This window comes from Gavialis gangeticus, unplaced genomic scaffold, assembly GCF_001723915.1.
Source record: "Gavialis gangeticus isolate Ggan-Ray unplaced genomic scaffold, GavGan_comp1, whole genome shotgun sequence".
In the NCBI taxonomy this organism is placed as follows: Eukaryota; Metazoa; Chordata; order Crocodylia; family Gavialidae; genus Gavialis; species Gavialis gangeticus.
In genome coordinates this window covers 522,036-546,889 of record NW_017729018.1, presented here as the reverse complement: position 1 = coordinate 546,889, position 24,854 = coordinate 522,036, and the positions used below count along the sequence as shown (strand labels likewise).

Genomic DNA, 24,854 nt, shown 5'->3' with positions numbered 1-24,854 from the left:
TTTCTTTTTAGCCTCAGGAGGTCTACTAGATCCCTGGAGAGAGGGATAGAACCAAGGAGGTGATACTTCCCCTGTATGCAGCATTGGTCAGACCACAGCTGGAATACTGCATCCAGTTTTGGGTGCCGTACTTCAGTAAGGATGCTGAGTTTGAGAGGGTCCAGAGGAGGGCTACTTGTATGGTTAGGGTCTTATAGGACAAGCCCTATGAGGAGAGACTGAGGAACCTGGACCTCTTCAGCCTCTGCAAGAGAAGGCTGAGAGGTGATCTTGTGGCCACCTACAAATTCATTAGGGGGATGCAGCAAGGGATCAGAGATGCTCTGTTCACTAGGGCACGTCTTGGGGTAACAAGGAACAATGGTCACAAACTGAGAGAGAGAGAGAATATTTAGGCTAGATGTCAGGAAAAACTTCTTCATGGTAAGGGTGGCCAAAATTTGGAATGGGCTTTCAAGGGAGGTGGTGCTTTCCCCTACCTTGGGGGTCTTTAAGAGAAGATTGGATAGGCACCTGGCTGGGGTCATCTAACCCCAGCACTGTTTCCTGCATAAGCAGGGGGTCAGACTCGATGATCTGTTGAGGTCCCTTCCAACCCTAGCATCTATGAATCTATGTTAAGGATGGCAACATGGGATGTCAGATCGGTGGATAAAAGTACCCCAGAGGTCTGGAAGCTTCTAAAGGGCACAGTACTGGAAGCCCAACAAGAATCTGTTTCAAAATGATGGAAGCAAAAAGAAGAATGGCAAGAGACCAAATGTGGCTGCTCAAGGAGATTATAGGATGCCTCAAATGCAAAAGGAAAAGGGTGCAGGCAATGGAAAAATGGGCTGGTCACCAAGAAAGTGTACTAGGAAATAGCAAGAACTTGCAGGGACAAAAGCAGGGGGGCATAGGTGAAGAAAAACACTTAATCTGGTCAGGGAAGTGAAGGGACAACAAAAAGAGAGTGGGATGGATGGATGGATGTGTTGGCCAGAAATGGAAGACGAAGGAAGCTGTGGGTCCACTTTTAAATAGCCAGTAGGGCTGTGTGAAGCTTCCATCCCTGATTTCATTTGGCAGAGATTCAGCCCTATTTGGTGGCCAAATCTCCTAATCGAATCAGAGGACCCTTTAATCTCTCCGAATCGATTCAGAGACTTTCAGAAAGATGCAGAGAGTTGGACATAGAGACAGCTTTAACTGTTTTTCTACATACCGCTAGGTAGCAGGGGCTCATGAGTTGTATGATGCTGGAGAGCATGGAGTGTTCCACAGAAGCACGAGGGGCTGCCCAGTGCACTTGGCAGCAGACCCAGAAGTGGACCAGAAGCACTTCCGGTCCACTTCTGGGTCCACCAGGGAGCGTGCTGGGCGTGCCATGCCCTCCCAGCTTGGTAACTGGTGCCTTCTGGGTCTGGGGGGTACCTAAGGTCCCCCTATGGCTGACTGACAAACCGCTGGGGTGAGGGGGGGCCCCCAGCGCACTCCCCAGCAGACCCGGAAGTGGATGGAAGTATTTCCAGCCTGCTTCCATGTTTGCCACCGAGCACATGGAGGGCCCCCCCACATTCCTGTGGAACACTCAAGGCGCCCCAGCATTGCAGTAATCACAAGCCACGCTGGCACCTCGAGGTATGGGCCTTGCTGGTTGCCAAATGAAACTAGGAAAGATTTTTTCCCAGTTCTCGTGTTGCTATATATGTCAGAGGGTTTTTCTGTTTTTTCACTTCCTTAGAAGCAATGGGTGTTGGCTACAGCCATGGCTGGGGATTTTGACTGGGGTGTGCCAACTCTTCTGCTGGGACTAAAACCCAAAGGTTCCTGGCTAGGGGGCCCAGCCTGTCTGCTCAGTGTCAAACTGATCACCACATTTGGGGTCAGGAAGGAATTTTGCGCCATGTTCAAATTGATATGTCCTGTTGGGGGGTTTGCCGTCCTCTGTAGTGGGGGCCATGGCCCTCTTCCTTGGATCACTTGAGCATGTTTAGCAACTCTTTCAGAAGCAGGAGACTGACCACTGTTGTCTGCCTACTTCATTTGTGGCAAGTTAGGGTGCTACGCCTTGTGGTTGTGTGACCATGTTGACTGTGTAGTTTTAGTAACAGCTTACACAAGGATGTGAATGGGTTTGGATAGGGATGATTCTACATTTGGATCAGAGTTAGAGGTCCCTTCCAGTCCTACTTTTCTATGATTCCATGATGCACACAAGGAACCAAAATTACAGCTCAATTCTCAGGTCTGCTCATGAGTGCTGTGCAGAAATGCAGAAAGGAGGTCAGATAAAGACTCATCTGCAGCATGAGGGTCTGATGTCTAAAGTAACCTGGGGATTCAGAATGTACAGTTTCATGATCCTGAGCCCTTCTTATTGGAAGATGCAGTTTGTGTCTCATGCTATAAGCCCTTACCCCTTGTGGTGCTCGTGTCACAGCTAGGAGGGTTAAATGCAGATGGGAAAAGATGTTGACTTTAGAAAACAGAATAACTGTACCCTGCATCAGACTTATACCCCGTTGTTCAGTTTTACAGGTAAGCAGTATCCTTACATCCATTTGTTGACTGCCTCTCTACCCCAACTGCCTGAATGCCTCTTCTCTCAGGGCAGGGCTCCTGTTCTCTAATGGTATTTCACCCTCTTCAGTCAGACCTAAGCAAACTTCTTTCCTATTTTGTGGCCCTGCTTGCTGACATCCTTGCTCTTCTCTCTGCAGATGTGGATGAATGTCAGGCTATCCCTGGCTTGTGTCAAGGTGGTAACTGCATCAACACTGTGGGTTCATATGAGTGCAAATGTCCTGCAGGACACAAGCAGAGTGAGACCAGTCACAAGTGTGAAGGTAAGACTGCATGAATCTCTGAGACCCTTGGCAAAATGCAGAGAAGTCTTCCAAGTTACACCAGAGCCCTCTTATACTTTTCTGAGAAAATAAAAATGTTTACTCTAAGTAGGTTTTCTCAGCTTTCCCCTTCCATTCCCACCCCTGACCATTCAGGTGGCCTCTACAGCTGGTGATGCAGAGCTGAGAAATGGCTCATATACTGACCCTTTTCCCACCTTCTGGCGTAGCAGTATATTGGAGTATACTGAAGGGCACACTACAATGGGATTATGATTTGCTACTGTGCTACCCTGGGCCATGGTAGAGCAATAAAAAAGAGCATCCCTCAGCACTCTTGAGGTGCTAAACAAGGGGGAATAAAAGATGGATTATATCCACCTTTCTACATCCTTCTCTATTTCTATCAAAGCAAAGGAACAGAAAAAATTCCAGCAGGTGAAGCATATCTACAGTGTGGGTGCTGTTGTAGAGTAGCAAAGGGAGAAAAAATATCATGGCAGTCAGTGCTCTGCAGATGATCGGATTCCTGTGATTCATAGCAGAAGAGACCATGCCATGGTGTAGGCTCTAGTTGAGCTTCTTAATTTTGGTATACTAATACGTACACAGTGACCGCACTTGACTTTAGTGTGGGGTAAAGCAGGGAAGTGGGGAATCTGCCACCAGAATATCTTCCTAGGGTGTGTCCCCACATGCAGAGGGGCTTGAGCTTGCAGCAGCAGAAAAAGTAGCACCACAAATATGTGCCACTACATTTTGCTACTGCACATGCCCCTGCGTGTACACTTTGTTGTGAGGCAAAATGCCCCACTTCAGGGAAACTACTGTTTCCATACTCCTCCTGGCTCCCAGCATGCTGGAGGAGTCAGAGTGGAACCAGAGGAAGCGAGATGTCTGGCCAGCAGCCAGAGTATCTCCTAGGAGGACTGAGCCTCCATGTCTGCCGGTGCATGGTCCTGCTTTTTTTGCGGGCTTTTTTTTTTTTTTTGCTTCCAGGATTTCCCAGCAGCAAATTTTGCCCTTGTCCTGCAAATTTGCAGTGCAGGGAACATTTTAACATGCCAAGAATGCGGTTAAATGAAGGTGCCATAAAGAGGTTTGGGGTACCACAAACCACACATGCCCACATGTCTGGATCCAGCTGAAGGATCAGAATGGAAGAGCTAAATCATACTTCCTTTTAGGTGTCTCAATTGCACATTCAAAGCCATGTAAATGTGGTTTTTGGCACCTATGCACAGTTTACAATTCAGCTCTGTATGAGCAAGCCTGTGAATATCCACAAAGTGTGCTCCGTGCGGCTGTGCTCCAGCTGGGAAGCTGCAGCAAAATGAGATCACTCAGGCACACAAGTCTGAGTAAGTCCCCAAATTTTGAGGGGGGTGTAAACATTTTACTAGTGGCAGGCTGCCCCCTGCAATCTAGTTGCTGGATGCTAATTCCCTGCTGCCATCCAAGCCATCCCTGATCTTTGCAGAGGGCTATTCTCCCACCCACAAATGCAGCCTCTACTGAAAAATGTGCTGCCCCAAAACAGGGCAAGCCACAGTTTGGAGCAACAATTTCAGTGTCTGTGGTGAGCAGTCCTCCACACAAAGCAGGAGCAGGTGGGCAGCAGCAGGGGATCAGCCCACTGTTAGTAAAATGTAATCCAGATCAGACCTTCATGGGCCAGATCTAATCTCTTTGCAGGCCAGATCTGGTCTGTGAGCCGTAAGTTGCTGGCTCCTGGTCTAGAGGCATAGTTAGTGCGTAGAATTTGGGGCAACTCTGAGCATCAATAAAAGCAACCTATTTTGTTTTAAATGTAACAGTTCACCAATTCCTACAGGCAAGATATTTTACAGAAGTCACTTTGTGTTTGGAGTTCCCTCTATGGCAGCTGTAACTTAGGGCTGTGCAATGGGGCCTCTTCTGAGATCGGCCTTATATTAGAGCTTGGAAGGAGCGGGGGGAGGTGTTCAAAGCTTAATAATATGCCTTCCTCAGCATTAACCAGCTCTGTCATTGGTTTCAAGCAGTATTCCCAGCAGCTAGAGCTCTGCAAAGGGCACCTGCCTTTTCTTAAGCGTGGTACTTACAAAAGTTTTGAGCTTTATTTCACTTCTTAAAGGCATTTACAAGAGCTCTATCTGTATCTACACAGTGTGCATGTTGGCAGCCTGATCCGGTTTACTGATGTCCATCTAAGCATCACCTTTGTTACTGAAACATTACTGCATTTATTTTCCAGTAGCGTGCAGCCTTCTATGGAAAGAGGGTGCTCTCCCAAACCACTTTTCCAGCAGTTCCAGAAAGTCAGCTGCTTGCCTCACTAGTAAGGCTGCACCTCACAGCTGGAGGAATAAACATTCATTGCAGTTTACAAACATCTGGCAAATGAAAACAACATTAAAGTTTTCCTGCCTTCTTTATTAAAGAGCTTTCATACGTATCTTAATGGAAACCTGCTGGCTTCCGCTCTTCCTGGACTCACCACTTTAACAATGAAATGGGAGAATCCTGCTGATGCAACTGCAGTCCTATCAATCTTTGCTTTAGTTTTACATCCTTACCAAGGCCATGTTGTAACCAGAATGAGGGATGATCAATGTGCTGGGATACAGAAGTTTAACCTAGATTTTGCTTCCAGGTGGCAGAACTATTTACAATTATGGAATTCCTGGAAGCTGTTGTTTACAGGGCAAGGGGAGGTGGGAAGCACTGGACTCTTGGTGAAATAACCATTTCAGCAGTTCGAGCTTGAAGATGTGAGCCGATAAAACAACTATATCAAGTTAAAAGGTGCAAGGGAACTTATGTGTGTCAAACTGATCTGCTCTAACAGTTTAAACTAGGTTCAATGGGAGTTGGTGACAAAAAGCGCAGGGGTGAGGAAAGTGTCACGGGACATGGATAAAAACCAAATCAGAGGAGATGAAATGGGGAACCTTAACAACGTCTTTAGAAAAAAAATTAGGGCAAGCAGCTAGTTACCTAACGTGTCTATACACTGATGTGAGAAGCATGGGGAATACACAGGAAGAACTGGAACTCTTCATACAATTGCAGAAGTATGATGTATTTGGGATAATTGAGACCTGGAGGGATAGTTTTCATGACTAGAGTACTGCCATAGATTGGGCATATGATTTTCAGGAAGGACAGACAGGAGGTGGTGGTGTTCTGTATATGAGAGACATACACTTGTTCTGAGTTGCAGTAGGAGGGTAGGCCTGTTGAAAGCCCATGTGTCAAGATAAGAGGGGAGAACAGCAAGGGTGATGTCATAATGGGTGTGCAACCGGCGGGCCTCTAACATGAGGTCTCACGCTGCTCAGCCTCTGGCATATGGGCCTGCTGGCTGCTTCGTCCCTGGAATGGTCTATTCCGGATGTGATCTTAATGGTAGTTTCCACCCCTATCTCGCCTGCCATGACTTCGCTGGAACATTCAGTGGAGAGGCCGACTACTACCTTATCCGGGGTTGGGACTCTCAGAGGCCTGATCTTCTGCAAGGCTCTGTCCTCCCCTACACCTCGCCCTAAGACCCAGCCATGCTCAGTTGCTTACGATTCCGGGGGCCCGTCCCTCGCCTTGCAGTGCCAAACGACAGTTGGTGGTAACTCCGTTGGTTTGGCTCGACTCTAAACTCTGTGGGTCGGGAGTCTTTCTGTGGTTCCCCTCCTGGGCCTCCAGCCGTAGGCCACTCCGCCCAAAAACTCCCAAACGAAAAAGAGTGCCTGCAAGTCTCTCGGGCTTACAAAATCAAAGTTTGGACTCCCTGTCCGGAGAGAAACCTCTCCTTGCTTAATTTCCCCTGCAGCACCCCTCTGGCTGGGTGCTGTGTTTTTCTTAACAATCCCTCAGGACTCCTCCTTGACGCTCTGGTTCCCCTCTTCGCTCAGTCTCTCGCCGAGTGGTCCCACCTGGCTGAATCCCGGACTCTGCAGAGCCTCCTGCTGCTTGAGTGGAGGTTCCCTGCCAGGATGGGCTCTGGGGTGACCTCCTGACCCGTGCCTCTCTCACCTGCCCTGCCGGGTCTTCCTCCGTCACCCTCTCTTCGGGGCGCCTCTCAGCCCCAGACTCTGTCCCCGGACCCTTGTGCCCGGCTCCACCACCGCAAACCTGGGCATCTGCTGCTTTTCCCTCGGCGCTCTCCGTCCCGCAGCTGGGAGATGTGTCCCAGCCTCGCAGATGGCTGCTGGCCTCTCCTTCACCTCTGGACCAGGAGCCAGACTTGGCTCCCTTCCTGGCTGGTCTCCCGCTCTCCTCCCTGGCTTCTTCCCTCGGGGCATCTTTTATCATCCCGCGCCGGCTCCAATCATTATTGATCGCAGCTGGCCGCAGTTTTAAAAAGACGCGGCTAATCAGCCGCATGGGTCCCACCTCTGCTTCTGCCGTTCCTGCGTCATCGGCTGCCGGTAAGGAACTCGTTGTTTTCTTTCATCCCTTCTCTCTCTCCCCCGCCTTATTTCGGGTCCTGGGGCACCCCTTTTCCCCTTCAGGGCCATATTGTGCCGTCCCCCTGCGACAGGGTGTCTGGTAAAGACCATAAAACCAGAAAGGAAGAGGTGCATGAAGGTTTTTTCAAACAACTAATAGAAACATGGAGATTGCAGGGCCTGCTGTTGAAGGAGGACTTCAGATACTGTGCCATCTGTTGGGAGGATAACACAGCAGTGTACAGGCAGATTCTAGGAGGAACGTCTTGTCAATTCCAATCATTTCCTTCAGAGGCAGAAATTCCCAGTTTAGCCTTTGTCAACCAAAAAAGACAGCAGGAACACAAATTACCATGGATTATCTGATGTATGGTAAATCCCCAATTCTGTTTGAGCTCCGTATGTTGTTTCTTCTGCCCATACTGTGAGGCTTATGGCATTGTGAGTTCAAATCAAATGTGCTTTGTGTAGCTACCTTTCTCCCACCTGTCTTTGCTCAGAGAAAAGGTCATAGTGGTAGCAGTGACACTTCAGAAGCAGGGTGTTGTGAGTGTATCCTTATCATCCAGAAGTCTTGTCATTTTATCACTAATCCAAGATGTGAATGCCTCTGTCTCTCCAAGTCAGTCCTGCAGTGCTATTTAATACAGATGGTGACTGACAACATGGTGGTAACCTTCTCCATGATGAGGCACCCTGTACTGACATTAATGCTAATTTAAGGCAGGCAAGTCATACACCAGCCCAGAGGACAGAGGTCACCTAAGGAGATGTCTTTGTATCAGATGTTATCTCTGCCACATTGTAGTACTGGATCTTACAAAACTTGAACAAATTCAGTGTGGTCTCCACCTGGGATAGGTTCCATCAGCAGAGCAGAGAACCCTGGGACGACTTTTGGTTGTACAGCAACCTTTTTATTCTAGGCTTTGGTTGAGGGCTCATAGTTGTCGCTAGTGACTTTTCTCGTGCAGTTTGAATTGCCCATGTGGGTAACCCCAATGGAACTAGGAGCAGAACAACGTAGAAGCTAGACCTTGCCTTAGAACACAATAAACCTACGTCACGTGGTTAGCCTCATCCACGATGATTGCAGACCAGGCAAAGCCACATTCAGAATTCGTTTGGATTTAATCTTCTTTACTTTGAGATTAAAAACAATCAGTTTTCTGAATTTGCAACCCAGATGCAGGTGCCATGCACTGGCACTAACTTTCTGGAATGCTTAGGAAAGCAGCATGCACAGCCATAAGCAACTCTTATTCTGGGCCAGCCAAAAAACCAAATGAGATGCCTTTTCAGTTAGCAGCCACTGGTTTATTGCTCTTGCTTCAACTGCTTAAAAAAAACCAACCTAGGTGGGAGAAGTTCCATTCATGACTGTCTCTGATCCTGGGCTGCACACCACCCCACACAGTCCAACTAAGGCATCAAAGGTAGTCTTAAGCCATAGCACTGCTCCAAGACATGCCTCAGAGCATTCCCCAGCCTCAAACACACCTTCTACACCAAGACCAGAAGGGAGGTGGGAGATGCTGGCTTTGCCATCACTTTTTCTCTGAGGGGTGTCTCCAGCTGTCTGTTTGCAACAGCTCCCTGGCCCTCTTGGCCACTGTAATAAGCTTGGGGCTCCAACCCCATAGTCTGACATGCCTAGTGGTCAGACCTGCCTGCTGTGTTCTTCAGCCTCTGCAGCACCTTCTGTTTCCTGCCTGCCACACCTTTGCTGTTAAATGTTCTGATGAATTTTGGAAGGCTGCCTCTAGAGGCTGGATTATCCTTTTTAAGTGCATCTCCTCTTGGCATTGTCCCTCCAGGCCCCTCTGTCTGCCACACTATCTCCAGGCCTCTTGGGCCCTCCACACAGCTCACTGGGCTCTCAGGTAGTCTGCCATCTCTGTCCCAGGGCCTCTGGCAGCCTGCTACCTTTGTCTTTGAGATTCTGGCCTTCTAACACAGCTTCTGAGCACCAGTAGCCAGCTATCTCCATCCTAGGACCTCAGACAGCCTTCTACACCAAGCCTCAGGCCTTTTAATCATGACCTCCAGCATGTCCTATAGCCTTTTAGATGTTACCTTCATTCCATTCTCTGGGCCCTCTGGCCGTGTCTTAACATCAGCTCACTGGGTCCCTAGCCCTGGCAGGGCTGTTCCCTCAAAGCCTCAACTCACTGGGCCCATGATCCTGGCAGAAAGCAGAATGCCTCCCAGGCACTCCCCTGTGGCCTCCAACTACATCCAAATCTCCAGTTAACACAAACCGAAAGCAGAAACAAAACGTGTAACCTATACCTCTGTATACTGCTCTCTGCTGAGCTCTTCTTATGGGATCTGGGCCAGTCAGCCCCTAGCCCTAAGCTTGGGCTTAAATGGCCCTTTTCTCCACCTGCTTGACCTGGCTGTCTGGAAATAGAGCCCAGGTGCCACTAATTTGCCTAATTAGCAATCTGTTGCAGTTTCCAGACTAGGCTTTATAGCCCTTTAACTGTGCTGTTTGTCTCTGCTAAGCTGTACTTGTTCTGCTGGCTATTACATTAGCAAGCAAGAGGAATTCTGTTGCCTGTCACCTCCTTCTGCAGTCCTGAAGTAACATGGCTAGGAATTCCTTGTTGCAGCCACTAAAATGGATATTGCTTGTAATGCCTATTACAGTACTACTGGAAATACACAGGAGCTAGTGCAAACATCTGGGACCTATCCATAGTTTTTCCACACTGCAGTATGTTGGGAATGGCCTGTTGGACATGAGAGGCAGTTGCATCCTTTTTCATTGGTTCCCTGGTTCATGTAGTGCTGCACATTGTAAGATCAGTTGGTGAGGCACTGAACTCTGTCAGTGGTTATATTTCAGATCCCAACTCTAGGCCATGAGATAGCAATTTCCTTTATATGAGGTTGTTCCAGGCCTAGAATCTCAAATGATCAGACTTTTGACTCTGTCTGCCAGTTGATCATTTTTCCCCATTTCATTTTGACCCAAGGCCATCTTGCTAAAAATAAGGACAAGCATTCCTCCATCTCTCTGATTTCTCACCAGGTACTTGGTGTTACTTGAGTCCTGGTGTTAAATTATTTTCCTATTCCCAAGATGAGGTCATCTCTTGTTTTCTGCTTACAGGATTCCTCCTACCAATGGATCTGTGTTTGAGTTGAATGTCAAAGCATGTGTCCATTTGGCTGATGATGACTAAATCCATCAGTACATCAGCATGTCTTGCTATTCAGCTCTGGGCCTTTACTTCATAGGAGGTAATACAGCAAGCAGGGACACAGCGATGGCCATGTCTCAACACAAATGCCCCTCCTGGAGCAAGGACAACCTTTTCAATCCTTGAGCCCCTGTGGGATAAAGATATTTTTATTATGCAAGATGTATTACACTGATAATCCAGAGAGACGCAGGCCTCCTCTCATGGTCCTTGGAAGCATTCTGGAGGGCACTGCATTCCAGCCACTGATCCCAGGAGGAATTTTGGTTAGCCTCTTATCTGGGCCACAAAGGGTAGGAGGAAAAGAAAGTTAACGGGAAGCAAGTAGTTCCCATTCTTCCTGTATCTATGGAATGTGAAATGGACCTGACAAGTCTGTATTTTAACTCAACCTTCCAAAATTCAGGGCTGCTCAGATCCAGGTTTGTGGGATTAGCTCATCTCTATCAAAAGAATCTGGCAGCAGAGCTGTACTGCTACTCAGCATGTCCACAGGTGGCAGATAGAGGAATGACCTTTAGGAAGATTAGCTGTAAAATAAGCAGGGATAACACTGATGAATAAGCAGTCATGGACAAGGAAGCAGCAGCACCACTGGGATGTGGTGGGGACAAGCATGCGGCAATGCTTTTCCTCCTGAAAAGCCACATATATCCTTCGATGGTGCTGTGACATGGCAAGTACAGGTTCCTACTGTAATAAGCCTGCCCAGCCCCCAGTCATGGGTCTACAATTCCTCAATGGCAGAGCAGGCAGAAGATGATGTTAAAATCTTAACAACTATGAAGGCAGATGAAGGCTGCCCCAGATGGTCTTGGCCTCCTTGCCATTGGATCAAGGTCCCATTCCATCAAGAATAGTGTGGAAGCTGATGTGCAGGAGCTTCTCCATGATAAAATAAATCAGCTACAGCCATCTTCCATAGAAATAGATTTTCTAGAACATTCTTCAAGTCCTTTGGCAACCAGCTAGTGATGACAGGAGCAGGATTGTGAGGCATGGAAGTCATGAACCGGTACAAAGGTGGCAATTACAAGACGGTTATCTGGCACTTGTATGAGGTAATCAGGAGTGTAATTGGGCAATTGTAACTGTAACTGGGCAGACCTCTTCAGGACCCACTCTGCTCATTCCACGTGGGGAGGGGGCTAGAAAAGGTGCCCTAAACATAGTCTGCCTACCTTTTCCTGACTGGATAACTATGTCCAATGGGATCACCTTTACTGCAGTTGAAATCAATAAAGAAACGCATTCAATTTTGGGACCTGGAACATCAGGACCTTCATGGACAGCCCTGATAATGAACACCCAGAGCACTACACTGGAATTGTACCTCAAGAACTTAAGAAACATAATATTGATGTCACTGCACTGAGCAAGACCCAGTGAGTGGTGAGATGGTCTAGAACATGGAGGTGGCTATAGCTTTTTCTGAAGGGTAAACAGGAAGGAGAATGCTGGCTTCATGGAGCTGGGTTTACCCCCAAGAATGAACTTATAAATCAACTCAATGAGTTCCCTGTCACAATTAATGAATGCCTCATGACTTTCTGTCTTAAACTAGCGGGGAGCCAATATGCCTCTGTCATCAGCATGTATGCCCCAACTCTTGTCGCTAGTGATGAAATCAAGGAGGAATTCTATGGCAGAGTCCTTTCTGGTGTTCCAGAGGGAGACAGACTTATTCTTCTTGGCAATTTCAGTGCCAGAATTGGAATGGACCCAAACTTTTGGAACGGAACTATCAGCAAAGAAGTAGGAAAGGTCAGCTCCAACAGTATCCTCCTCTTGACCAAATGGGCAGAACATGGACACTCCATCACCAACACCCTCTTCCACCAGAAAAACAGATTCAAGACATCATGACAACATCCATGCATTGGCACCTAATTGATTATGTCATTGCTAGTGCCTGGGATTGCAAAGACGTCCTTATCACCAAGCTATGCTAAGGGAACTGACGATTACTGGATCAATCACCAGCTCATCCTCTGGGATAGTCATTCAAACTGGCTCCCAAACAATGGCTGCAGCAGAAGCAATGCCAACAGATGATCAACGTCAAAGGACTCAAGAACCCAATCAAGTGAGACCTCTTCCACCAGTGCTTCCACATAAGCTTTAGCAATCCGTACTGCCTCATCAAGGGCTTGGGGCTGATGTCACCACACCCACTTCTAAGCCTTTTCATCTAAGTCCCAGATGAACTGCTTGAGAACCACTATCTCAAATAGTTCTGCAGACAGCCTCTCAGCAGGCTTTACCCATCTCACCCCACCAGCCTGGGCCACTGATGGTCTTTGATTTTTTTGGCTCAGAACTGATGCCTGTAATACTCTGTCTGGAGAAATCTCCAGTCAGTACAGGATGGCATCTTTAACCATTTAGTACTCCAAGGCCTCCATGCATGAAAGCACGTGGTAGGCAGCTTGGGCTCCTCCCATTAGGAGAAGCCCCAGTTGAGTGGCCCACCGGCTTATGTCCCAGACAGCCGCTATCGCCAGATGCTCAAACAGTTCCAGGTAGTCTTCAGGGTCATCTTCTTTGACCATCCTGGGCATACAGACACTCTCATGGCTGCCACCCCAAGCCTCTTGGGACTTGGCCAGCTGCTCTGCCAAGTCTTGCTGCCTAGAGAACAAGGTGCCATGAGCCTCCATTTCCCAGGACTTTGCCTGCCTAAGTTCCTGTAACAGCTGCAGGATCATCCCCTGTGTCTGCTGCCGGGTTTTGTGTGATTGCATGGCCCCCATCTCATCCATGGCTGATCGATCTGTGGGTTGCCTTGCTTTCCTGGCAAATGCACCAAATGTGACAAGCTCACAACCACCACATCAGCTAGTGGGCATGCCCCATCTCCTCGACTGTGTTGCACCAGGGTCTGTTCACCTGCCACAGCTTGATGTTAAGTTGTGTTTTACCACTGGAGGTGACATTTAATGGCTCCCCTAGGACCTAGGGTGACTCTGCTGACACATCTTCTGTGGGGCTTCGCCTCTTTCTCCACTTCCCTTTCCACTCTGGTGTTTTGGATCAGCCTTGATGATGCTCAGAGGTGATCATGGGGCTCTCTACCCCTGTGTTGAGGCCCGGTTATGAGGACAGCTACAGGAGGTCTGGCTGCAGCCCTGTAGGTTTATGAAATTTACAACGTAATGATAATTCAACGAAAATAGCTTGGATGGCACAGTGGGCAAAGCAACAATGCCCCCATGCTGATCACTTTTCTTCAGCATGTGGGGTGTGCTGGTGCACGACACACCCTTCTCCCATGGACCCTTAAGTAAAGGATGCCCTCTTTTTGGGCATGCTTCTTGGACTGAATTCCACCCAGCCAGGTGCTATAATGTTGTGTGGTGAGTCCCTCCAGGTCCATGAGCCGTTCATGGCCCTATGAGTCCCCTGCTGGGGCACTCTGGTTCCGTGAGTGCTCAACAAGGGTGTGTAGTGCCAGTAGAGACCCAAGCTGGGTTCTCCTTTTAGGAGGCTTCAGCAGTTCCCACTGGGCTGCCCTCTCTTAGCCCCAGCTTACCTGCATGGGTCATCATGGGTGTTAGGGAGTGGTATTGTGTCACGGCTGCTCAGCTCACCAGCTGTAGTAACCAGCCTGGTGTCTGCTGCAGATTCCAGGACCACCTGGATGGTCTGGGCTTCTGTGTGTTTTCCGGGAATTTTAGCCCCCGGGGAGAACTGCCAGCTACAGGGCATGTGTCTGGGTGTTTGCCAGGTGCCCCAACAATGTTACAGGCACCTGCTGCCCCTCCAGGCATTCTGGTCCCAAACAGACATGCTGAGTCCCTTCCAGCCATAGGGAGAGCATCCAGCTCCACTACTGGTGCTCCTTCTTGACTGTGCTTCTCCTGGTCACATGGTACTGGCCAGCTTATCCTCAGACTGGCCATGCGGACACCAGTGCAGTGGCAGGTGAGTCTCGAACCTGTCACAGTGATATCTTTTATTAGACCAACTAAGTGGTTTGAAAAATTGTTCTTGATAGGCTTTCAGGCATAAACACCCTTCTGGCATTGGGAGAGTTTGCTGGTGTTTCTATACCCTCTAAGTATGGAGAAGGAATTCCTAAGCTTTTAGCTTAGCTGGGAACACCCTGATGTTCATGAAGAAAGAATGAAACGGCTAAATTTGTCTAGCTTTGCTATGTAACTCTATTGTTTGTGTGTGCTAGGTAAAGAGCAGGGAACAACCAGAAGGAGAGATAATTGTTGAAAGTGTTTTGCAAAGGTATAACTGGGATTCATGAGGTGAAATGAATGCTTAGTATCAGGGCAGCTTTCCTGAAACAATGAACTCTATGAGCTTGTAGGTAACTCTGTCAGTAGAACTGGGGAAGTTCTTTTGAGTGAGACCTTCTAAAGTTTTCTGGCGAATGCAGTAACAAATATGCTTAAGGAAACAAGTAATAGAGCACTGGTGGCCAACCTTTTTGCCAGGCTTGCTACAAATTATCCCCGCATCCTTCCTGAGTACCACTCTGATCCCTTTCCCTTAGCTGATCTGCTCCTCAGCTTTTGGCTCCCTGCTTTGTATTCCTTGATCAAGCTGCTGCTCTGCTTTCATCTCCCTGCCCTATATGCCACTGTGTTATCTGTCTCCTGCCCAATCTGCCACGTGCCACCTGCAGGCTGCATCTACCACTTACAGCACCTGTCACAGGTTGGCCACCTCTTCTCTAGAGCATCAGTGGGGGTAGATTAAAGAACTGCATAAGAAGTTTTCCTTCTGTAATGTCTGTGGTTTCTATACAATCAATAGTGACCCTCTTTCTTCTCTATAGCCTTGCTCTACTTCATAACATAAGGGTTAAACCAGACTCTGTTTGCATGACCAGCTAAATAGATGTCAGTAATTTCATCTATGATACTTTCCAGTGCTCAAATGGGACAGTGTGTTTCAGAGTTAAGAATCGCGGCAAGAAAAACTGTATTGGATACAACCAGAGAAAGCCAACTGAGGGGGCAATGAGTTGACTTGCAACTACCTCCACAATAGGGGGTGGCAGCTGTTTGGATTGTTTGGTATCAGCTGAATTCTGTCTTTTGCAGGGATAGATTGTGCAGAGGATGATGGCTTAAGGGTATTTCCCATCTCTCATTTCTCTCTAATTTATATTGCATTTTTAGGGGGGCCCTCTTGTTCCTATAGACCCATCGAGCTGGGTCTTTTGTCACCAATGAGCAAGATCTTTCATTTCCCAGTGTTCTGTAAAGGTTATTCATGTTTCTAAAGTGGAATGAGATTTCCTGCATTGTCTTTTCCATGAACGGACACATTGGCCCATTTTCCAACAGACTGGAACATGCTAGACATTTTTTAGCATGTTTGCAATTTTCTCACACAATGTTCACAAAAGGGCTCATTGTTTGCATCCATTAAAAGCTCATTTCCATGGATTTGGTGTTATTGGAAAGGACCCATTAATTTTTGCAGTGCTTCCTTTGTGCTTGCAGTGAATAAAAGTCTGAGTCCTCTGAGTTGCACAAGAGAAGGCTTCTGAAGCATGACTTCTGCTACGTGACGCTCAAACATTTTGCCTCTTAAGTTTTGGACTTTTTAATTGCATGGAAATGTTGGGTTTTGAACGTGTTTGTGGGTATCCGTGTCGGACAGACATTGTAGACTGCTATCCTGTTTTTTAAACACTGTAGTTCTTGGTTTCAGGCACTTTAAACTGTACATGATCAGGCCAAGTCCAACCCAATAAAATGGAAACTAGATCCAAAATCAATGTTTGCACTGAATTTTGCCTTTGTCTGAAGTATAATGTGCACAGAGCACTGCTTTAATTCTTAACAGCAAATTGGAAAAGTCTCAAAGTGACTATGTTGGGGCTGGAGCAGTTCCCTGCCTAAAACTGGTTTAAGTGACTTACATACGCATCCCATTGTGTCAGGCTATGGGTGACTTCAACACTTAGAGAATCTGAATGCTATTCATAGCAGAAATAAACAATACAGTAGTTGTGAGGAAGAACAGTGACTATAACATTGTCCAGAGCTCACTAGCAAGCTTAATTTTAGAGGCAGTTTCTTAAAAGGATAGAATGTGCATGCATTACTGACTAACTTGTCTTTTTCTGTTTATTGGGGCAGCTAGCACTAATCCCACCCTAAATTTTGTTCTTAGGGGGGGAAAAATTGCTAACCTTTTTTGGTGTTTCTATTTTTACCTTAAGAATAGAATGTAGCTCTCCCCAGCACTTTTTCTCAGATGACTGACACTGGGTGTGTCTACATGAGATGCTTTACTGTGCAGCAGAATAATTTGCTGCACAGTAAAGCTTGACCATATACATGTGCACAGCAATTAGTGCGCAGTAGGCTAATTTACTGCGCTGCCAGGTAGTCCCATCAGATACAAGTGGTATCTGGCAGTACGGTAAGTTACTGTGCTTAAACACATGTAGATGGTGACATCAGGATTAGTTTACTCTGGCTCAAATTGACGTGCCCACTGGGCATGTCTACACATGCATTAATGTGCTGTTATCACTGTGCATTAAGTTTAGTACCTGTAATATGAGGTACTGACTAAATGCACAGTAGTGTTTGCACATGGTCTTTTTGTGACACTTAATACACAGGAGACTGATTCTGCTGCACATTAGCACGACTTTTGATGTGACACGCTAATGCACAATAAAATTAGTCTACAGTTCATTGTCTCATGTAGATGTGCTCAATATGTCTTATGTTTTGATCTAGCAAGATGCCTGCCTATCAAATGGCTTCCAGACCTCTAATACAAGCAACTTCTGGGGAGCTCTCTAGACATTGTAAACTGCTGTTTCAAATAGTGCAACCAGTGTTTCTTTCGTAAAACCCCTTTCTCTGGAGTGATCTTCAAATTGTAACCAAATGCAGGTCTGTAATTAAGTGGGGAGGCTGAAGTGGTAAAATCTCTTTGCCCCCAGAGCCTCAGGTGGTGTGTGGGATTTTTTGGTTTTGCACAGCTCCCTTTCCAAGTTTCAAGGCATGTTTGTCAGCTGTCAGAGCTCAGAGCAGTAAAGCAGAGGAACTGCTGAGTTGGTGGAACATTGGAGCTCTGAAGGCAAAAGCACTGCTGTGCTTAAAAAGACAACTAAAAGCCATCCCCTCCAGCCAGCATTTTATACTCTATAAGAAATCAAACTAATTCATCTGCTCCTCCAAATTTTGTCCCATGCTGTCACCCTTCTTGATTTAATGAGTGGTGTAAGTGAAGTTTCATGACAAGAGTAGTATTATTTGCACTTGGCTCATTGGGGTTTGAAAATACAGCCAAAGCAAGGAGTAGAAATTCCTTTTGTCTGTGGGAGAATGGTAGGGAACAGAGCAAGGGGTTTGGAAGCTAATCCTTGGAAGCCTTACATTACACTAGGGGATCATCCTAAGGACTATTCACCCTTGCATTAGATATTCAGCACTGGTTTTGTTTAACTAAAGAGAGAGACAACAAAATAATTCCCTATTTATTAGGAGTAATTAATGATACATACTATCATTCTCTGGTAGAGGACACTAGTTGATTGGAGGCATTTTTTTTTAGACTTGCCTTTTATTGATATACTATTAGCAGTTATACTGTATCAAGACAAAGCAATTGGTACCCTTTGGCCAACCCAGAGGTGACTGCAACAGGCCTAGCCCAACATATAAACTAATGGGTGTGCCCTCTCACCTGAGGCCGCACCATACCGGAGCCTGTTTGCCATGACTTGTTCTCTGGTATACATCTGAAGGTGATGCTCAGTGTTTCTTTTAGGGGCTCAGGGGCAACTCCCTTGGCATGCTTTCTGTGGGGCTCCTCCTACTCTACATCCCACCACTTTCCACTCAGGTGTCACAATGGATCCAGGTGGCACCTTGTTACAATCGCAGACTTCTCCCACATAGTGGCTCAGCGACAAGGGGTGCTGCAGGGGTTTCACCACAGTCCTGCTGCTCCCAGAAAATCTCACCACCACAAAGAACTTAACTTAAATAGCCTGATCTGACCGATGAACAGGGTAATGTTGCCCCTGCACTGAGGAACTCAACTCTGAGCTTGGGGGATTGAGTGCCCAATGCACCCTTCATTCCCCTTTGGGGCACAGTTATCTTCCTGGCAAGCTGGCTTCCTGCAATGGGTTCTTCCCATCTGCCCACCAAGCTAGGTATGGCACAGCCCCAGGGCACTCCACGCCACTCCTGTTTGGGGCCTGCCACTCTGCCAGTCCCCCATCAGTGTGCTCTGGGCTCATGGCCACACTGGTGGAACATGCATGGTCCATGGGGCTCCATTCCAGGGTTCTCCTTATCTGGTGCCTACAAGGCCCACTGAGATGCCCCCTCCCAGCACCACCTGACCTATGAGTTCCTGGATGGTCCTCACCCTGTGGCAGCAAGTAGGCTTATGTCTGCACTGAGATGCTCATAAATGGGCTTGGGTGGGCTGGCGTCCACTTCAGCCTTCTCTGCTCCAAAGGGAAATGAGCCCTCTTGGTTTCATCTATGCCTTTCAGACCTGGGAAACATACCCAGCCTCCAGCTGGCTGTCAGGAGTACATTCAGGTTTTCCCCAGTTGCCTCTGTGGTAGGACATGTATGCCCTGCTTCCCTGGACATGCCAGCCATCAGGGGAAGTGCAGCAGCAGGATAGTGTTCGGCTCTATTTCTGGTGCCTGGACATGTCCCTCCTGTGACTTGGCCCCTAGGCTCATATTAAGCACATGACCTCCAAGCTGTATGCCAACCAAGGTTGCACTCTCTGACCTTATCATGTCAGCTGTTTTAATTAGTTGCGGTGCCAAGGTAAATCGGATGGGGGCCTGTCACATACCCACCCTCTAGGGGTCAAGCTGTGTGTGGTCAATTGGTCTTTCCCCAGCTCTGGACTGAGGTCCCAATGGACCTGGTGTTTCAAACTGCTCGGCATTTCTTATTCCCCATGTCAGCAGAAGAGAAAATCCATCACCACATTTCTCTTGCCAGGTCAGTGCTGTACTGTAAAGTAAGAGGGCTATAGGGCTAACACCCACTGAATGATCCAAGCATTGTCAGTTTTTGCTGACTGTAGCCACCTTAGAGGGGTATGATCGGTCACTAATGTAGAGGCCTGCCATAGCAGGTAATACCAGAATATGGCCAGACATTGCCATTTGATAGTGGAATACCAATGCTCATGAGGGAGCAACATGATGGCTAGTACAGGCTATTGGTCATTCCATGTGTTCTTCCCCGTGTGTTAAGACTTGCCCCCACTGCACTTCCCAAGTTAGTCTGTAAAACACACAGTTTCTTAAAATCTGGGGTGTATAAAATGGGGCTCTGATACAATGCTAATTTGACCTGTTCAAAGGCCTTTTGCACTGGGGGGGGAGGAGGCATCCACTGAACCATGTTCAGTCGGTGGCTTTCAGTCAGGGCCCATTAGCTCAGAAAAGCACAGAACGAACTTGTGATAGTAATTGACGAGTCCCAGAAAGGAGTGGACTTGCCTCTTGGTCTTTGAGCCTTCATAGGAGTTTAGAGCCCTGACCTTGTCCTCCAGCGGGAATATTTGGCCTTGCCCAACCTGAAAATCTAGGTACTTAGTTTCCAGCTGGGCCAGCATGCATTTGGGAGGGTTGGCCATTAGTCTGACCCTGCACAATTCTTGGAGGACTTTTCTCAAGTCCTCCAGGTGTTGGCCCTAGGTCTCTGAGAAAATAATTACATCTGCAATATAAGCTGATGCCTATGCAGTCCACGAGGCTCTGAGATGTGGCCGCCATGCCATGGAGGCCAAACAGCATGTGCTAGAACTCAAATAAGCCCCACAGTGTGCTAAAAGCAGTCTTCTCCGGGTCTGCTGCTGCCATAGGGATCTGCCAGTGTCCCTTAGTCATATCAAACATGGAGATAAAATAGGCCTGGCCAGCCTTCTCCAACATCTCCTCAATGCTTGGCATTGGGAACACATCAAACTTTGCCGCAACATTCATTTTTGGAGTCCACACACAAACACAAGTTTCCATCTTAGGCATGATGACTGCACCACTGACTTCTGGACTTCTGAATTATCTCTTTGTCTAGTATTTTCCCCAACTCAGACTTAACTGCCTTATGGAGCTGATAGGGTATTCACCTCCAGGCCTCTCATAATATACACCCTGTAGACATGGCTATCCAATGTACTATCCCTCTGCCTTCCCCAGGTTCAGTACAGAACACGTCCTGGTATTCCACTACCAGTCCCCGGAGTTGATATTCTTGGCCTTGGAAGAGATGCTATCCAAAGACTGGCCCTTCTGGGGACACCGCCTCCTCCAGGGATAGCCGTAGTTCTGCCTGGTCAGAGTATGGCACCACCTTTCACAGGCATGCCACTGCTAAAGCAGGTTGATGTGATAGATCTGTCTTTCTTGACCGTGTCCTGGCATTACCTCCTTGTAGTATACTGGATCTACATGGTGTGACACTTCAAACAGCCCCTGCCATTTGGCTAACAGTTGACTAGTATGGCCTGGTAAGAGGGCCAGGACCTGATTACCCACACTGAATTGCTGTTCCTGAGCCTTTTCATCATAATGAGCCTTTTGCCTGGCTTAGGCATGTTCCAGGTTCTGCCTTACTACCTGGTGTGTGCAGGTCAGGCACTCCCATAACTCCACTAGGCGCCTTGCTATGTGAGTCCTCCTCAGTGGCTGTTTCTCCCAGCTTTCCCTCACCACATTGATCAGGCCCCATGGCTAGTAGCCATAGACCAGCTCAAAAGGTGAATAACCAGTGGAGGCCTGGGGTGACTCTAGGACAGTAAGCATTAAGGGTACCAGTAGCTGGTCTCACCTCTTGGGATTTCCCTGTATGCATTTCCTTAACATAAATTTTAGGGTACGATTGAAATATTCCACCAGCCTGTCAGTGTGGAAATGATAGACTGACATCCTTAGGTGTTTCAACTGGAGGATCTTGCAAACTCCTTTCATTGCCTTGGCCATAAAGTTTGTACCTTGGTCTGTTACATTTTTTTTTAGGTATTCCTGCCTGTACTATCTACTTAAGTAGTTTGGCCACGATCTTCAGAGCCATTGCTAAGCTCAGCAGCACAGCTTCTGGGAAACAGATTGCGTAGTCCTTCATTACCAAGACATACTGATAACCTGAGCTGCTCTTTGGCAAGGGGCCCACAATATCCATGGGGATCCATTCAAATAGCTTCTCCACAATGGGCAGTGGCACCACTGGGGCCACCAGAGATCTATCAGTTGTGGATACCTGACACACCGGGCATGTCTTACAATAGAGCCTGACCTCACTGTAGAGCCCCAGACAGAAGAATCACTGCAGTAGGCAGGTTTCCATTTTGTCCCTGCCCAAGTGTCCGCTCTTGGACCTGTCATGTGCCAGTCTAATTAGAGGAACTGTGTACCATTGGGGCACCAGTAACTGCGCTAGGTCCTGCCCTTGTCCCTTTCCCCAATTAATGCAATACAAGAGGTTGTCTCTTATCTCAAAGCATGGGGCTTGTATTGCCTGTGCCAGCTGTAGCAGCTTGTCATTATAATGCACTCATCCGTCACTGTAAGTGTGCCGGAACATGGGGTCATTGAGTTGATCTATCCAAAATTGGTTGGAGCCAATGGCATCTTCTGTGTCAAGTGGGTCTGCCCCACCTTCATGGGGAGTGGCCCCTATGCCTTCTCTGGTGAATCCATCCAATACCTTTGTGCCCGCTTTCTTGGCAGTCCCTGTTAGGGTGCTTTTCAAGATTTTCATTAGGTACGAGCAGTCCAGACTGAGTAGCATGGGGCATGGGAGGCTTGCAGAATCCCAACAGGCATTTCATACATCCTCCCAAGGACTGTGACGGGCAGCTGGTGTCTCTTGTAGGCTTGCTATCTACCATGCACACAGACTAACATCTTGCCCGTAATTGGAGTGCCACTTGTAGCTGGTGAGGCAGTTGCATGAACCAGAATCTGCAAAAGCCCCATGTCTACCATGGCTATCAGGGTGCGTCCACCAACCTTAGACATTGACAGCATGCCAGAGGTGGTATGGCTCCAGGCAGGCATGGCCAGAACTGCAGTCCATCTTTTTCACCCTCACTGTTGCCAGCCCTTGGCTCTGTGTTGCATTGCAGGAAACTGCCGCCAGGTTGGGTGTCCAGTGGCTCTGCACTGGGTGCATCTGTCTTTGGGGGTGCCTGGCACTGGCCTGATGACTTGTCCTAGCTGGCTAGGTGAATTCACTTGGGACCTTTTCTCCATCTACAGCCCCCGGTCACAGGCAGTTTATTTCACCTTTTCATAGTTTTATAGTTGTTAGGGGCTAGAAGGGACCTTACAGATCATCGGGTCCAGCCCCCCTGCACATGGGCAGGAAAGACTGATGGGAATTCTTTTTTTCTGGATCTAGCTGAGTGCTTATCCCATGAAATGTCTGGTTAGTTGAAGTCACCCATGACAGCTATGCTCTGCAAGCATGCAGACTCTGCCAGTTCTCTAGAGAATTCTTGGTTGAGCTGTTCGTCTTGGTTTGGAGGTCTGTAATAAACTACAATCAAATCCCCTTCCCTGTGCTCTCTTCGTATCTTAACCCAGAAGGTCTCAAGTTGCCCTTCTTTGCATCCAGTTATTGCCTCAAGGGAAATTTAATGTTCTTTTACACATCTCTTCCACCCTTCTTCCCAACACAATACCTCCTCTTCAGGGTGTATCTCCCTATGCCTGTGGTCCAGCAAGCCATCGTCTGCTACGGGTTCTTCCCATCTTCACAGCCGTGTTGAGTACTTGTGGCTGGTGTTGTCACACCCATTTCTGGTCCTGCTCCTCTAGGTCCCAGACAAACTGCTCAGCTCAGCTCAGAGGCCTGCCTCTCCACTGGCTTAAGCCACCAGACCCTGATATCCTTTAACAGCTGAGCTAACAGCCAGGGTCACCAATATTCCTTGCTCTTTTTGGCTTAAAACTGTTGCTGGCAGTGCTCCGGAGATATCTCTAGCTAGCACAATATAGCATCTTTGACTGTTTGGTAGTCCAGGACCTCTGTGCATGCAAGTGCGTGGTACGAGGCCTGAACCTGACCTGTTAAGAGCAGCCCCAGCTGGAAAGCCCACTGACTCACATCCCAGCTGTCCACAATGGCAAAGCATTCAACTGACTCTAAGTATGCTTCTGGGTCATCCTCCTTGACCATCTGGGGCATGTGGAAGCCCTTGTGGCTCCTGCCTGCAGCTGCCTGGGCCTTAGCTAACTGCTCCACCAGATCTTGGTGCCTGGAGAACAAGGCACTGTGAGCCCCCATGAGTGCTTGCAACAGCTGTAGGATCATCCCCTGCATCTGTTGCCAATTTTCATTTGGCCTCATGGCTCCCGCCTCATCCGTGGCCAACCAGTCTGTGGTTTGCTGCCATCAGTACCTTCCATTCTCTCCTCCTGCCCAAAACACAACTGTGACAGGCCCATGCCTACTGTACAGACTGATGGGTGTGCCCTGCCACCTGGGGCGTCATCAAACCTGAGCCTATTTTCCTGCCACACCTTGTGGTTCTTTGATATACCTCTGGAGGTGGTACTCAGTGGTTTCTTTAGGAGTTCAGGTGCAACTCTCTTGGCGTATCTTTTGTCAGGCTCCTCCTTCTCTACACTTCACCCCTTTCCACTCAGGTGTCATGATGGATCTGGGCAGCACCTTGTCACAATCGTGGACTTCTCCCACATGGCAGCTGGGGAGGAAGAGGGGCTGCGGGGGTCTCACCACAGTCCTGCTGCTCCCAGAAAATCTCACCACAACAAAGAACTTAAATAGCCTGGCCTGACTGGTGGACAGGGCAACTTTGTCCCTGTGCTGAGCAGCTTAACTCTAAGCATGGGGGATTGAGTGCCTGATGCACCCTTCACTCCCCTTTGGGACTCAGTTGTCTTCCCGGCAAGCCAGCTTCTGCTATGGGTTCTTCCCATCCGCCCACTGGGCCAGTATGCCACAGCCCCAGGGTGCTCCGTGCCATCCCTGTTTGGGGCCTGCCACTCCACCAGTCTACCATCAGCACTCTGGGCTTACAGCCACAATGGCAGGCTGAGATGCATCTTCGCTCCAGGGTTTCCCCATGTCTGGTGCCCACAGGACCCACTGAGCTACCCTCTCGCAGTCTCAGGTGGTCCTTGCTCTGCAGACGCAAGTGGGTTCATGTCTGTGCTGAGCCCCTCATCAGGTGGGCTGGCGTCCACTTTGGTTTCCTCTGCTCCATGGGCAAATGAGCCCTCCTGGTTTTGCCCTGTGCCTTTCAGTTCTGGGGACGCATACCCAGCCTTCAGCTGGCTATCAGGTGTGTGTTCAGGGTTTTCCCCAGTTGTTTCTGTGGCAGGGCGCATGTGCGTTGCTTGCCAGCCATCAGGGCAAGTGTGGGGCCTCTTCTGGTAGCTGGAGAGTGTC

At 48.2% G+C, this 24,854-nt stretch overlaps 1 protein-coding gene across 2 annotated transcripts in view; it reads left to right on the top strand.

Annotated features, from left to right (window-relative positions):
* FBN3 (fibrillin 3) overlaps positions 1-24,854 on the top strand; it is a 295,809-nt gene that overhangs the window by 132,358 nt on the left and 138,597 nt on the right. For both annotated transcript variants that reach the window (XM_019513191.1, XM_019513193.1), the window contains exon 8: positions 2,703-2,828. In XM_019513191.1, the coding sequence (XP_019368736.1) occupies positions 2,703-2,828 (126 nt within the window). The remainder of the gene's footprint in view (positions 1-2,702; positions 2,829-24,854) is intronic.